We start from the raw sequence: 16,140 nt of genomic DNA on the forward strand, positions 1-16,140 counted from the left end.
TCAACGATTCCACCACTCCTTCCCCCACAGACGCTGCTTGACCTACTGAGTTCTTCCAATAAATTATTTGATGCCCCAGATTCCGGCCTCTGCAGCCACTCATCTCCAGTCCAAATCTTCCAGTGAAGATCTTCAGTCCAAGTGAGTGCAGTCTGAAGTTATGTTTGCAGATCAGCAATAACTAGAATGATTGGCAATGGATTCCCGTTCAAAAATGTCTCAGTTGGGTTTTTTTCCCGTTTTTGCTGTAAATTCTCATTTTTATTTTCAGATCCTATCACATCTGTGACCCTTCCTAACTATTATTTCTTCTGACTGTTGTGATGGTGGTTGGCAGTGATAGGATGGTGAATTCAGTTGAAAGCACTAGAATATTTGTTTGTGGGCAAATTTATATCTGGACAATTTTAAATAGGAATTAGGTTGCTCGTCACTTATTTCATTTTATATTTTCTATTTATTGAACAAAATTCTCTGTTCTGCCTCATTTTAACCAGTTGTTATGTGGACATCGGTGCAAAGCAACCTGCCACCCTGGTAACTGTCAAGAGGGCTGCAGCCAGAAAGTGAAGATTAAATGCCCCTGTAAGCGGTTAAAGAAGGTAAAGCTTAATTATAATACATTGTGGCAAATTACATTGTGTCCTATCCATCCCCTCCCCCCCTCTCTGCACTGTCTTCACTGTAAAACTGGCACCTTTCCTCTTTCTGATGAGGGTTCTTCGGCATGAGGCATTTATCCTGTTCTGCAAAGTATTTGCAGCATCTTCTGTTTTCTGTCAGGTTTCCAGCATGTGCCATATTTTTGATTTTTCAGTTATGAAAGTTAAGACTCTCAAGGTGACAGAGTATCAGGGGTGTCACAGATATAAGTGAGGAGTGACTGAACAGGGGAAGAAAGAATAAAGTTAAGGTAGGGAGATCCTGTTGGATCTACAGTGGATCTTGATGGACTTGCAACAACTTGCTTCTCTCAAATGCCTTTGAGTAATTTTTATAAAATAATCCAAATGACTAAATTGTAATCAGTATTTAAAAATATTCACAAACACTTTTCCATTGTGGAAATGAATTAAAAACATTATGTAACTTTTACATACTTTTCCAAACTATTTAAGTGGTCCAATTCAAATGGGGTCATGCTGCGGCTTCTGGAAGCTCAACTTTGGAAAGCTGGAAGTGGAAGCTTGTCCTCTGCATTTGGGCATGATGCTGAATCCAGTTGAGCGGCAGGAAGTCAGATGCCAGCTTATTTCTGATTTCCATATTCTGTGCCACTGTGCCTTGCACAGATGTGGAAGCCGGACTGGTTTTCCTATGCAAATTAGTTAGCCAATGGTTCTCTATGGTTCACGGCTGAAGGTCACTGCATTCTGGCCCATTCTTTCACAGCATAAATGTGATGTAAAAATTTATTCCTCAGCAATGTCAATCATCCATTTGTATAGATAGTTGACATTCCTAACAGAAGGTTGAAAGGAAGATTACTGCTTTAATTATGAATATTTGGGTACTCACTGTTTTCAGATTTAGTTTCCGTCATTACTTTGCAGCAAAGGCAAAGTACATCGACGTAAAGAGCCAGAGAGTGGCACAGAAGTTGGAACTGCTGCCTCAGTTCCGGTGACCTGGATTCTATTGTGACCTCTGGTGCTGTCTTATGAAGCTTACTCATTCCCTTATGACCACATAGGTTTCCCCTCGGAGCTTGAGTTTGCTTCCACATACTAAAGATGTGCAGATGGTAGATTAATTGGCTACAGTAGTGTGGTTGAGAACTAGCAGAAGGGATGTAAATGTAAAAAATGTTAAAAAACCTTTATTGTCACTACACAAAGTACAGCGAAATTAAAGCAGTCCAGATGATGCAATCACACACAGCAGACAGTACAAAGGATAAACCTTTATCCATAACAAGCTAAACCTAATCTACTGAATTAAACAAACTGACCTCTAATACAATATAGACAAAATAATTACAATACGGTCAAGGCAGTGTACAGTGCAATCAAGACAGCAAGTTATTGCACAGCAATGAGAGCTAACATATTGCAAATGCATCGGTAGTGCCGTTTTTTTTGGGGTTTTTTTAAATAAAAGAAATAATGTAATTAAATATAAGTTGCGGTCGGGAGTAACATGTGATAAGTTTAGCAAATGTTAAGCAATATAAGTGCAGTAGAATGTAAACATGTATTAAATTGAGGCTTGTGTTTTCTGACAAGTAACTGACAGTGTTCCGATCAGTTCCGTTCCTTCCATTCAGTTTTATGTGAATGTCTGGCAGTGTTCAGCTCACGTATGACGCTGGGGTAGAAGCTGTTCTTGAGTCTATTAGTCCGTGATGTAATGGACCTGAACCGTCTACCAGAGGGCAGCAGTTCAAGCAGCTGATGACCAGTGTGGGAAGGATCCCTCAGGATGTTGGCTGCTCTGCTGAGGCAGCGGACGGAGTAAAGTTCCTCTAGAGAGGGCAGTGGGCAACCAATGATTTTCTTTGCAGAGTTGATGACCCTCTGAAGGGCTTTCTTGTCTGCCTCTGAGCTGCTGGTGTACCACATAGAAATACAGTACGTCAGCACACTCTCGATGGTGCAACGGTAGAAAGTCACTAGCAGCTGCTCTTGCAGGTTGTTCTTCCTGAGGATCCTCAGAAAGTAGAGCCGCTGCTGTGCCTTTTTGACTGCCGCTATGGTGTTTGTGGTCCAGGAGAGATCCTCAGCAATATGCGTGCCCAGGAACTTGAAGGCAGGGACCCTTCCCACACAAACCCCGCTGATATGCAGTGGTGTGTAGCCCGTATTGTGTCTTCGGAAGTTTATTATGAGTTCTTTTGGCTTGGAAGGATTCAGAGCCAGATTGTTTTCCGCACACCATCCTATCAGTTTTTGGACTTCATCTCTGTAGGCTGTCTCGTCATCTCCTGAGACGAGTCCAACCACAGTCGTGTCATCCGCAAACTTGATGATGGTGTTGGTAGGATAGTGGGGGTGCAGTCATGGGTGTAGAGGGCGTAGAGAAGGGGGCTCAACACGCATCCTTGTGGGCAGCCGGTGCTGATTGTGAGAGTGGAGGATGTGTGAGGGCCTAATCTGACCATCTGGGGCCGATTGGTCAGGAAGTCCTTAATCCAGTTACAGATAGATTGGGAGAGTCCTAAATCAGTTAGTTTTGAAACCAGTCTGTCCGTGATGACCGTGTTAAATGCTGAACTATAATCTATGAAGAGCATCCTCACGTAACTGCCCTGCCGCTCAAGATGGGTCAGTGCGGTGTGTAGGGCAGTAGTAATGGCGTCCTCTGTAGACCTGTTTGATCTGTAAGCGAATTGGTGTGGGTCGATAGTGGCTGAGAGGCTGGCTTTGATGTGCTGCTGGACCAGCTTCTCAAAGCACTTCATAATGACCGTGGTTAGTGCAACAGGACGGTAGTCGTTGAGATCACGGATGACTGGTTTCTTTGGCAGTGGGATTATTGTTGCGGATTTCAGGCAGGATGTGATGATGGCTTTGGACAGGGACAGGTTGAAGATCTTCGTGAAGACCACTGAGAGTTGGTCTGCACAATCTTTCAACACCCTTTCCGTCACTCCATCCGGGCCTGCAGCCTTCCTTGTGTTGACAGCCCTGAGCACATGCCTCACCTCATGCTCCTGTACCGTGAGCGTGTGGCTGTTGAAGGCAGGTGTAGATGGTGTAACTAACTTTACCGCTCTCACCTCAAAACGGGCAAAGAAGCCATTAAGTTCCTCTGCCAACAAGGCGTTTGCATCAGCGATCTTGTAGTTGCTGGTTTTGTAATTTGTGAGGTGCTGGATTCCTTGCCAAAGTTGTCGTGGGTCCTTGTGGGTGAAGTGGTCCTTAATCTCATTTTTGTGATTTTCTTTTGCTCTTTTGATGGCTCTCTTAAGGTTGGCTCTAGCCACGCTGTAGAGGGCTTTGTCCTTGGACCTAAAGGCAGCATTACGATCCTTTAAGAGAGTTCTGACCTCCTTTGTCATCCAGGGTTTCTGGTTTGAGTGCACCCGGATGCATTTGTCGACAGTGACAATGTCAACACAGTTCTTAATGTAACAGAGTACTGTTGATGTGTACTCCTCCAAATCCTGGTCCTCAAAAATGTCCCAATTAGTCCTTTCAAAGCAATCCTGAAGCTGCGAGGATGCTCCTTCAAGCCACATTTTAACAATTTTGATGGCAGGGGGGCTTTCCTTCTTAGGGGGGGGGGTGTATGCTGGGGTTAGGAGTATGGATAGGTGGTCTGATTGTCCCAAGTGAGGTAGTGATATTGTCCTGTAGCCACTCTTGATGTTTGAATGGGCTTTGTCCAGTATTTTTCCCCCTGGTTGTACATTTAATGTGTTGATGAAATTTCGGGAGAACTGCTTTTAAGTCTGCGTGGTTGAAATCACCGGCTATAATATGGACAGCCTCGGGATAAGTCTTCTGTTGAGAGTTTATGGCGTTTAGTAGGTAGCCTTGAGCTGTGCTGGCATTAGCGTCCGGTGGAATGTAAACAGCTGTAACAGTTATAGCGGTAAACTCCCGAGGAAGGTAAAAGGGCCTGCATTTGACCATTAGGTACCCCAGATCAGGAGAACAATGGCTGTCTACGATGTTGGTATTAGTACACCAGTCGTTGTGTACGTAGATGCAAACCCCACCGCCCTTGGTCTTACCGGAGTCTTTGTTTCTGTCCCAACGGAACATTGTGCGGTCTGCTAGCTCCATGGCGGATGGGCATTGAGATAGAATTGCAGGAAAAATAGATGGAGATTGGGATTGGTGGGATTGTTTTGAGAGTTAGCATAGGCAGATGGGCAGAATGATTCCCTTCTATGAGGTAAGGAAATACAAAAAAGACGAATTAAAACATCAGAATGTAGTGATTGGTACTGTGAAGATTGATTCACCTGAAATGGTTTGCATCTGAAGAGGTTTTAGTCAGACTATGATGTGATAGAAGGAAACATAGGCTTCCAAAATAATTATTCATTCCTCACAGCAAAACACAACATTAATTTGGGGAATTTAAATTCTGGTGATTATGTATGAAATATAATATTATTTAATCCAAGAATATTTTCTAAATATAATTAGTAAAGAAAAAGTTAAATAAGCCTTGTTTTTACTTCCAATGAGTTTATTTATGTGCATGCAGGGAAGAACTATTTAAATTTAACTGTGGAAGTATGTCTCTATTGTAATTCAGTATTGTACTTTGTTCAGCAAGATTCAACTACATTCTACTTGCTTAAAATGCCAGAAAAATAACCATGCACGAGTTCACCTCCACTGGAGAACCTTTGTTACATGAAAAATCTCATTATTCAATTATTGTGCAACGACTCCAAAAGTCAAGTGAACAATGTTAAGTGTGCACATTTAAGGAAACGTTTGATTTAATTTCAAAACATCAACTACATCCTTCTTGCATAATAGATTGTTTCCTTTTAAATTAACATTCTTTGAAGAATTAACACTAGAAACTTTCTGTATTTTGTAAGGAAATACTGTGTATGGTGGTGACTGAGGAGCAGGTCCTGGTGGAATGTGATGAAGTCTGTCAGGAAATGAAGCAAAAGGCATCTGAGGTAATGTCTCCTGAATTGTTACATTATACTCTCCCGGCTTTCCTAGAAATTGGGGTACAAGGAATAGACTTAGCAAACTAATGAACTCTCCTGTAGAACTGTTGCAGTTATGAATAAGGTATTCAGCAAATTAAGCCACCATAACGTGAATGTCATATCAAATTGCTTACAGGATATTTAATCAAGATTGCTGTCTTCAACAGAAATCCTTGTAAAAGCAGGGTCCATGCAACGTTTAAATGAGAATATAAAGGATTGGGAAAATATGAAACATGCTTAGAATCCCCCCCATAATGCCAAATTGAATTAATCTCTTCTACCTGTACGTGATCAATATCCATCCAACCCCAGCATATTCATGTACCTATCTAAAAGCCTCCTAAACACCACTATCATATCTCCCTCCACCATCGCCTCTGCCAGTGTGTTCCAGACACCTATGACTCACTGTGAAAAATAACTTGCCCCACACACATCTCCATTAAATTTTCCTCCTCTGACCTAAAGAAATGCTCTCTAATGTCTGACATTTCTATTCTGGGAAAAATATTCTGACTGCCCTATCTGTGCACCATTGATTTTATAAACTTCCTTCAGGTCTCCCCTCAGCCTTTGATGCTCCAGAGAAAACAGTCAGTTTGTCCAACCTCTCCCTGCAGCTAATATCCTCTAATCTGGGCAACATCCTCATAAACATCTTCTATGCTCTCTCCAAACCCTGCTCTCTCCTGTGATGAGTGGGGCAAAAAGGGCAGAGAAATGAGAACAACTAACATTTAAAATTGTTTCAGAAAGTTAGCATTTTAAATGTTAGTTGTTCTCATTTCTCTGAGATTGGCCTCCTTTATTTTAAAATTCAATAATTCAAGTATGATGTTTATCATCATCTCAAATTGATTAGAGAATTTCAATAATAGCCTTGTTAATCAAGAAGTAGTTGGGATAAAATTAAATGCATTTTACATGGATACGAAGCATGTTTGCCCAGTAAAAGTTACAGCACTGCCTGATCTACATTCTCACTCATTAAAATCCTGTTTAGTCTGTCTCTTTTACCCTGAATATAAAATATATGAATTCGAAAATAGTTTAAATTTATGAATTTGTGACATACACCCCCAATTTGAACATTGGGAATGTAAGTCACAAATTGATATTTGCTCTAATTAGAGCTAAAACAAAGATTGTTGGGGTGAAAAATATTATCTGACAACATTTGTTATTAATAGCTTGTATTTACGCAATGCTTTTTTAATATAATGAATCATTCCCAAGTACTTCACAAGATCTTTAAAATGACACACTGCCATGAGTGTAGAATGGCCAGGAGCTTGGTTCAAAATTGTGGGAATTAGGAATATTTTAAAGAATGAGAGTGTTGATGAAAGGTTGGAATTGCAGGAATAATGGGATCCTGGAGAAAAAAAGAAAATTTAATTTTCTTTAGTTTAGAGATACAAGCCCCTCGGCCCAACGAGTCCACACTGACTAGCATTCCCCACACATTAACAGTATCTTATACACACTAGGGACAATTTACACTTATACCAAGCCAATTAACCTACAAACATGTACATCTTTGGAGTGTGGGAGGAAACCGAAGATCTCAGAGAAAACCCATGGGGAGAACTTACAAACTCCATACAGACAACTCGGGATCGAACCCTGGTATCTGGCGCTGTAAGGCGCGACCGTGCCGCCTTCATTCTGGTGATGGTGTTTGCACTGTTGACAATTCAGTGGGTATCGAAACATTAATTTGTTTCTGATTTAAAGCTTCCCTGCAACTGACAACTAGGCGACAGAGAAAATAGTGAAATAATAGCTTGTGCTGGAAATGAAGTCAACCAAATTACTGTCAAATTAAATAACTCTAGTATTAATCTAAATGCAGGAGAGGAATTTGTAATCATGTTGCCATTATGGAACTAGTGTTTCATCACAAAGACAGGATTTTAAATTAAAGAGGCTCAAGAACTATATTAGGTTACATGCCGATTTGTGTTCATTGTACGGGATAAGTTCATTATAATTGGCCAGGTGGCTCAGATTTATCATGGATTGACTCCAATTTCATTTTGCTCCTTTTACCTTAAGACCAACAGAAAAATGACATTTTAAATGGGGCAATTTAGATGTCTTCTTTCAGCTTTTGTAAACTGGATGCTGGTTACATGTCTGATGATGGTCTGTGGAATTCCATCTGTGGAAAAAAATTAAACCATTTAGGTGGTGAGAATATGAAACTTTAGAAATGGTTAGTGATTTAATGAAATAAATGGGCAGTAATTTTTCAGGTTACTGAGAAAATATTGATGATTTTAAATTCCCCAAACAGTACAACTAATTGAAAGGGTCAGATCTGTTCTGCAAGTTTCAAGGGTATAAAATTGCAAACAATAGTTACATAACAGTAACGTGCTTTTTTGAAATGGTGTTTCTATATTATTAAGTCGACTAATTGAATGCAACTTTTCAAAATGCAGAATAAATAGCTTTAAATTATTTCTATATTATTAGCAACTAATTGAAAACATTTTTTAAACTGGTAATTCTAGATGAAAGAGGCTGAAGAAAAAGCAACTTGTGAAAAAGAAAAATTGAAACAGCAGGTAAGCAGTTTCATAAGTGGTTTAGAATATATATATATACGGGTGGCACGGTAGCGCAGCGGTAGAGTTGCTGCTTTACAGCAAATGCAGCGCCGGAGACTCAGGTTCAATCCTGACTGCGGGCGCCGTCTGTAAGGAGTTTGTACGTTCTCCCCGTGACCTGCGTGGGTTTTCTCCGAGATCTTCGGTTTCCTCCCACACTCCAAAGATGTACAGGTATGTAGGTTAATTGACTGGGTATATGTAAAAATTGTCCCTAGTGTGTGTAGGATAGTGTTAGTGTGCGGGGATCACTGGGCGGTGCGGACTTGGTGGGCCGAAAAGGCCTGTTTCCGCGCTGTATCTGAAATATAAAAATATGAAAAAATATACGGTAAAAATAAGGCATGAATGAATGTTCCTAAAGTTTATTAGTTTTGAAAGAATCTTTTAAATGATGGAAAATATTTATTTTTAAAAATCTCTGTTCTAATGGTTTCCTGGGATGTGAAGTTAATTTTTCTTTCCTCTTTGGAGGATCTCAATGGTGTCAGATTAGGTAAAAGGGAAGTGCAATGAGATCTGGGTGTCCTTGTACACCAGTCACTGAAAGTAAACATGCAGGTACAACAGGCAGTGAAGAAAGCTAATGGCATGTTGACCTTCTTAATGAGAGGATTTGAGTATAGGAGTAAAGAGGTCCTTCTGCAGTTGTATAGGGTCCTGGTGAGACCACATCTGGAATATTGTGTGCAGTTTTGGTCTTTTAATTTGAGGAAAGACATCCTTGCTATAGAGGCAGTACAGCGTAGGTTCACGAGATTAATCCCCGGGATGGCAGGACTGTCATATGAGGAAAGATTGGAAAGACTGGGCTTGTATTCACTGGAATTTAGGATGAGAGGGGATCTGATAGAAACGTAAAAAATTATAAAAGGACTGGACAAGCTAGATGCAGGAAAAATATTCCCAATGTTGGGGGAGTCCAGAACCAGGGGCCATAGTCTAAGAATAAAGGGGAGGCCATTTAAACTTGAAGTGAGAAAAAACCTTTTCACCCAGAGTTCTGAATTTGTGGAATTCTCTGCCATAGAAGGCAGTGGAGGCCAGTTCATTGGATGTATTTAAAAGAGAGCTAGATAGAGCTCTAGGAGCTAGCAAGGGATATGGGGAGAAGGCAGGCACGGGTTATTGATTGTGGATGATCAGCCATGATCACAATGAATGGCAGTGCTGGCTCGAAGGACCAATGGCCTCCTCCTGCATCTATTTTCTTTGTTTCTATGTTTGCATATTCTTGAAATAATGTTCCATTTCATGGTTACATGGTGAGTTAACTTCCTTGGAAAATCCACATTGAATTTGAGGGACCCTTGCTACTAGGAAGCTAAAGAGTATGGTTGAGAAGATTTTCAGCCCTTGCAGGAGAATGACTTTTTGTCATTAAATTGAATCTAGCTGTTATTAGAACAGCGATCCTTTTTTGCTAATTACGATGCAACCGTATGCATATAGGTTTGTCAGAGGGGAAAGCTAACTCACCAGAATTATATAACGTGAGACCACATTTGAAGTCATCAGTTGTGCACCTCACTGCAGAATTTGTAACCATTGTGGTCTTCTAGCCCTGCAATGGTGAATTCACTGTAGTAGATGTGAAAAGAAGAACCTGATTCTTCATACAGACAGAGAGGTCTCCATATCTTTTCTGCTAATCGTCTATGTTCAGCACAAGCCAAGCAAAGTTGCAATATCTTATGTCTGATTACTACCAAAATCACAGTGATTGATGAATCGCTCTTGTGCAAGCACTTAATTGCTTCTATTCTGCATTCCTTAGCCTTCCAATACGATTCTCGGCAGATCTCCTTATAGAGAAGGCTGCACTAGCCATGGAGAGTGAGGACAGATTTCTGGAGTATTATTACCTCAAAACACTTTTGCAAATACTGATATATAGAATTTTGTTGGCAGCATTTTAAGCTCTGACACTACTTGGCTTCTGCTCATGCTATAGTGGAAGTAGGGGCCTTATCCATCAAATACTGCCACATTGGTTTGGACCCAAGTATTGAAATGGAGCTGGATGCTATTTTTGCACTACAAAGAATGGATTCCAGATATAACGTTGGCTTTTCCTAAGCTTCTCGACTTTTCATGCCAGTTTTGAGAAAGACTTAATTCTGCCCCAAACATGTAGATGTGTCTACAATTATTATTTTAGTGTTCCCCGTCATAGCATGATCCATGACTTGCAGAAGGGAAATGGCATTAGGACGTGTGCAGGGAGCTGATTCATAAGCGTCTTTCTTTAAAGTAGCCGTGCAGGTCCCTTATGACCATTATATGAAGATATTTTCTCCAAACTATCCTCTGACGAAGGTTTCCAAGATCTGAGCTGGTGTCAGCAAATATCAGATTGAGTGACGGGATGCCCTTCCATAAAGTTCATCCTGCTCGACTGGTAGATTTTTCTTTTTCAGTATCTGAAGAGAGAACGATGCCTATTACAGTGTTTGTAAGGAGAATAGGCAACTAGCAAAGTGTGGGGCATATTTTAGTCATCTACATTATGCAAACACAAACAAATTGTGGGATGACGGGAAGAGAGGTGTTAATCTGGAATGTGAAATAGATATACTCTTGTCATCTCCTTTCAGTGATCTCAACTATGCTGCTGGCCACAGTCTCTGTGGCAGCAATTCTCTGTCATCAGCTTTGTTTTGCCATGTCTGGGTGATGGTTGAGCAGCAGGCAGTATGTAACTGCTAAAGGGTGTACAGATATGTGTGTGCATGTTGCACTGGCAACTATTTCAGTGTCTGTTGGTTAACTTGTGTTGGTTATGTTTGTAAGGTAATAAGTAATGGCGGTGGAATGCATCGAGTAATATCCAAACATAGTGATGCAGCTGTTGGTTTCTGAGATTTGATGATGTGTTCAATGGCTTTGTGAATAAACTTCCAGCTCTGCACCCATGTCCCTGGGGCATTGATCCTGCTGTCAATCCCTCTGGCATTCTCCTGTTCACAAAATTAATAGGCCCACTCCTGGTCTCCATCTCTTCTGCTGTTGTGCTGGATCTGAGTTACAAGTTTTAATTCCTGGTTTTCTTTTCTACAGTGTAGTCTCCTAAAGCTTTGGAATGACTGCCTGCAGTGCATGTAGGCAGTGAATGCTTCTTCATGAACTGCAGGAATGGCTTTGATAATATTCAATCAGTTGCAGGCAGCTGGTGCATGTAGCCTCTGCAATTATTTTATTGTGAGCAAAACAGTGCATTTGATGTTGTTTGAATTCTATGATAATTTACATCCATTAAAAGTATTAAAAAATATGAACAAATTAAACAATTAATTGGTTTATTAATATAAAAAAATGAAACATGATGCCAAACAATTAAATGTGCTCATATGAAAATTTAAAACAAATTCGAGCAATTCAAAATGTAAATTAAATAAGCCGTCCCTTAGATCATGTGGACTAAGGTTCATGCATCAAGACCATAATCGCACAGCTTTTCAAGCAGTTGCCCCCAACGCAAATGGCGGCATGCTCCCTTGCTGACATCAGATTGTGGTGAGAGGAATGGTGCTAAGCAGTGACTAGCAAGTTTAATAAATTCATTCATGAGTGGTTTTTTTGGCATGCACTTTGGGGAAATGTTGATAACTTATTTGCAAAATCCAGAGCAATATGAGCAGAAATCACTGGCAGATGAGCACAAAATAAAATCTATAGTCACATTCTTATCTGACGTATTGACTTAAATAATTTACAAATGCATCAACGTGATTTAGTCGAGAATTAATTTTATTAATTCATGTGAGTTTCAACTGAGCATTGAGTTTGGTCTTTTTTTAATCAAAGAGAAATCTGGCAATTCAGTTCTTTAATGCATCTGAATATTGTGGACCGAAAACCAATTTAAAAGTAAACGTTATCTGGTTTGATAGTTAATTGAAAATAAAGGGAGCACGGGATTATTAGAGGCGTGTTTATTATGGTGTTTAGAGAGTACTTTTACGTTTACATATCTGTTGTGCTGTTGCAAATAAGAATTTCATTGTTCTGTTTCAGGCAATAAGCCAATAAAACACTCTTGACTTGACTCTTGACTCTGACTGCCTGTTCAGTGAATTGAAAAGATTCCACATCAGTATTTGAAGAACAACATGTTTTCCTGGTTTCCTGCTCTATTATTTTCAACTAGGACCATTACAAATATATTTGTTGTTTTTGGAATCTTGAAAACACTTAACATTCCCTGTCTATATTTCTGGAGCGCTTGGGATGTGCAGCAATTTGTGAGAAATTTAGTAAAATGCAAATGGTTTCATACTGCTGGCTTAATTATCTAGGCTCACGTGAAACAATTGCAAGGCATGGAGCAAATTAAAATTCTCAAATTAGTTACGTTTTAACATAGTTATTACATACATTGTAAAACAGCATGGATTGTGCAGGTCAAATAATACAATTACACAATACACTCCAAGAATGGAAACTTAATTATCACCATTGACTCTTTGTGTATTAAAAATTGCAATGAACTGCATATTTTACTGATGAACATTATTTATTGTTTATTACAAGCCGAACAACCATATTCTCGTCTCTAGTTTCTCTAGTGAAAAAATGCTCTGATGTCTGGTTTATCTCTGATTCGGTATCTTAATTGCTGAGCATTTGCTTTGAAAATCAATTCCAGTAATGTCATCGTGATATTTACAATTTGAATAATCAGTGAATGAAGGAAAATTAAAAACTCACCCACGTACGTCTAAATTTAAAGGCTAGGGTCAATGCTGGATGATATATTCCTAAAATCTTGTTTTGTTATCTAATATTTCTAGCAAGACTCAGTCAAATCAGTTCTCTAGTTGTAATTTAAAAGGGAAGCAAAGGTAATATCCTCTGAATCATTTTCACTCTGGCAGTCTAATAACAGAGCATATTTCTATTCCTTTTTGCATAAGTGGCAAGTTTGCACACATTCAATAAAATCATTGGACGATCCTCAAGTGGAAATCTTGGGCTAACTTTTCTTTAACCTTGGAAATCAAAGGGGACTGGTGCCATTTTTAATGTCCCCTATATTCTGCCTGAGAAACAAGGAACTGCTATTGCTGACTTTCAAAAAAAGACAAAGTGCTAGATTGACTCGGCGGATCTGGAGAACATGGATAGGGTGGCATTTTGGGTTGGAGCATTTGGTGATTGTGGTGGTAGATGGGGGCGGGAGGGAGGGTTGGAAGTTGGAAGAGAGGAGTGGTCGGACATAGCCTGGCGAGTGATGGGGAGATGCACGGGTTTTCATCGGCAAATGGTTGGACAAAGGTAAAGCTGAAAAGACACAGGGTGTTAAATAAGGATGGAAGTGTGAATTGGGGATGGGAGAAATGTTCCCCAGGTGGGGCACAAAGCATCAAACACATCAATCTATTGCATGTCTGCTATCTTCAATGTGAACCCACCTTAATTGATACATGTGACAATAAACTGACCTTGAAACCTTGATCTTCCCATCTCCACCCCTTTCCACCTTCTGCAGAGACCACTCCCTTCACAACTCCTTAGTTCACTCAACTCCCACCCAAGCCATCCCCTCCCTGGGTACTTTTCCCTGCAACTGCAGGAGATGTAACATATTTCCCAATACATCCGCCCTCAAACCCCTCCAGGGATTCTGGCAGTCCTTCCAACTGAGACAGGTACATCTCTTCTAAACTCATCTATTGCAACCAATCAATTGGCAGAGCTATTTCACTTTGTTATACTTTGTATATTGCCCATGGATAAACTCTGTAAAAGTAATGAATCTGAAATGTATACTTGTTTTATCTCGCCTACAAGGTAACTTTGGCATTTTAATTTTATTTCAGTCAATTTTGTTTTGTCATTTTACCCAGGTGGAATTAGAAGCCTTTGAGAAAAGACTAAAAGGCCGTCGTAAGAAGAACAAGAGACGGGATGCAGTAGAGACCAAAGAGACAACTTGGCAGAAGTACAAGAAATACCTGTTGATCCCTATCTGTGGAATTGTTCTGGCAATGCTTGCATTTTATCTATTGCAACGCAATTGATAAGATAAAAAGTCATGGTATGGCCAAAAATATTTAGGAGGCAGAAATATCTATTTAAGAACTTTTTCAAAAATAAACAATTACAGAAGGATTAATCCCATGCAAGGATTTTTTTAAATTCAAATTTCCTCAAACCCTACAAAGATTTGAAAATATCAGCATGAATAATGTTAAAAATAATTTATGCATGTGATAGTTCTTAACTTGAATTTGTATGAAAGCTGAGGTAACATTTTTTGTCTACTTAGATATGTTGTGATGACATTTCATTGAAATCTTGAGCAAGAGTCTGTGGATTATATTCCTATGCATATGGAAACTAAATTTGTTGCAAAAAAGGCTACATATAAATTATATTACAGCTGTTTATTTTATTTCTTCCTCTGAGAATCTGTGTTTAGACTGGCCAATTTAAAATATTCAAATTGTTTTCATGGCTCATATAGCATTTTTATTTTTTACCCTTTCTGTTACTGTTCAGTGCAAGTGCAATCAAAAATAATTATTGACAACATAGATGACCCAAGCCAACTAAAAATATCTGTTAATTGTTCATCACTCCTTGAATAATCGTGATTTGAAATCAAAAGACGAATGATTATCAGTTGGGATTCTTTTGCACAGTTCGCGCAGTGCTTTGAATGATCAGAATACAACAACTTGATAAATGGCCAGCTTTGAGACATGGATGGTATCAGCACGTGTGGGAATTTTCAAACATGTAATCATTTAATATGTATCTGCCCATGTTGGCAAACTATCAATTTATCATGAATAGTAGTTACCTTTGTTTCGTCATCCAAAAGTAAATTTTGTCTTTTAGATCAGTGTTAAACCTTGTATTTTGATACATTGGTTATGTAGTTCTATTTACTTTTTAATTCGTTATTTGAATATACCATTAATTTAAAAATAATTCAAAAAAATTCAAAATTTGCATAAAAGCAGACTGAAGGTTCTGTAAATTTCTGTTGGAAATTACTGGTAAACATTACAAATAAAGCATTGAAGGTATTTAATCAAGGAAAGTTCAAATGGTTTGTATTGTGAGTCATATTGTATTCCCTGAACTGGAATTTAATGGCATTCAGCTAAATGTTACCTTATTTTCATTGATATGTGATTTATTTGTTTTTGACTTATAGCAGTAATCTTTTCCCCTGTACTGAGTAACTTTTGTTCTGCAGAATAAAACTGAATAGCATCCATTTACTCGAAAAGTGGTGTAAAGATCCTTTGCAATTTAATCAGTTTCCTTGTGCATTTAGATAAGGTTTCATTGCAGACCATGAGGTGGGAGAGCTTCATAAATGTCTGAGCTTTATATCTACGAATTACTAAGTACTCATTTCTGTACATGATTCTGTTAAGAAACGAATGCATTTTTTTGAACTTGTACAGCCATGTTTTTCTTGAAGGATCTTACCTCGAGGTGTGTTAATAGGTTTTCTCGTATTTGGCGTACAATTTTCTTGACGTACGAAGATCGAATGAGAAATATTTTGTGACGTTGTCAAGAATTGTAAGCCACTTTCAGTTTTTAATTTCTAAAATTAATTTTTTCCACTTTCCAAACTTGTTCATTGAAGTTCTTTGGAGGGTATCATCACCTAAATTTAAGCTATGTATTCAGAATACTGGAAAATGTTAATTGAATGATCTTGGCATATCTGTTACAGTCTCCTGGGTACAACCCATACAAATACTAAATTCAGTTAAAAAAAATCTTTGGAAAATTCTTCTTATTTAATCAAACTTGTTAATTAACTCTGGCATCAATCAATAAACAAATTCCAGTGCGTAACCAGGCTTGGGGTTTGATCGTTTTTTCTATCTACTGGAATTATATGCTCCAGTTTTACAACACAAC

General features: G+C 39.0%; 1 protein-coding gene across 1 annotated transcript in view; it reads left to right on the forward strand.

Moving 5' to 3' along the window:
- Nucleotides 1-15,795, forward strand: part of nfxl1 (nuclear transcription factor, X-box binding-like 1) — a 98,464-nt gene extending 82,669 nt beyond the window's left edge. Inside the window, exons 19-22 of the mRNA XM_078410602.1 lie at nucleotides 498-602; nucleotides 5,507-5,593; nucleotides 8,152-8,205; nucleotides 14,097-15,795. Of these exons, the coding sequence (XP_078266728.1) occupies nucleotides 498-602; nucleotides 5,507-5,593; nucleotides 8,152-8,205; nucleotides 14,097-14,270 (420 nt within the window). The 3' untranslated portion in view covers nucleotides 14,271-15,795. The remainder of the gene's footprint in view (nucleotides 1-497; nucleotides 603-5,506; nucleotides 5,594-8,151; nucleotides 8,206-14,096) is intronic.
- The last annotated feature ends 345 nt before the right edge of the window (nucleotides 15,796-16,140 follow it).

This window comes from Rhinoraja longicauda, chromosome 1, assembly GCF_053455715.1.
Source record: "Rhinoraja longicauda isolate Sanriku21f chromosome 1, sRhiLon1.1, whole genome shotgun sequence".
NCBI lineage: Eukaryota > Metazoa > Chordata > Chondrichthyes > Rajiformes > Arhynchobatidae > Rhinoraja > Rhinoraja longicauda.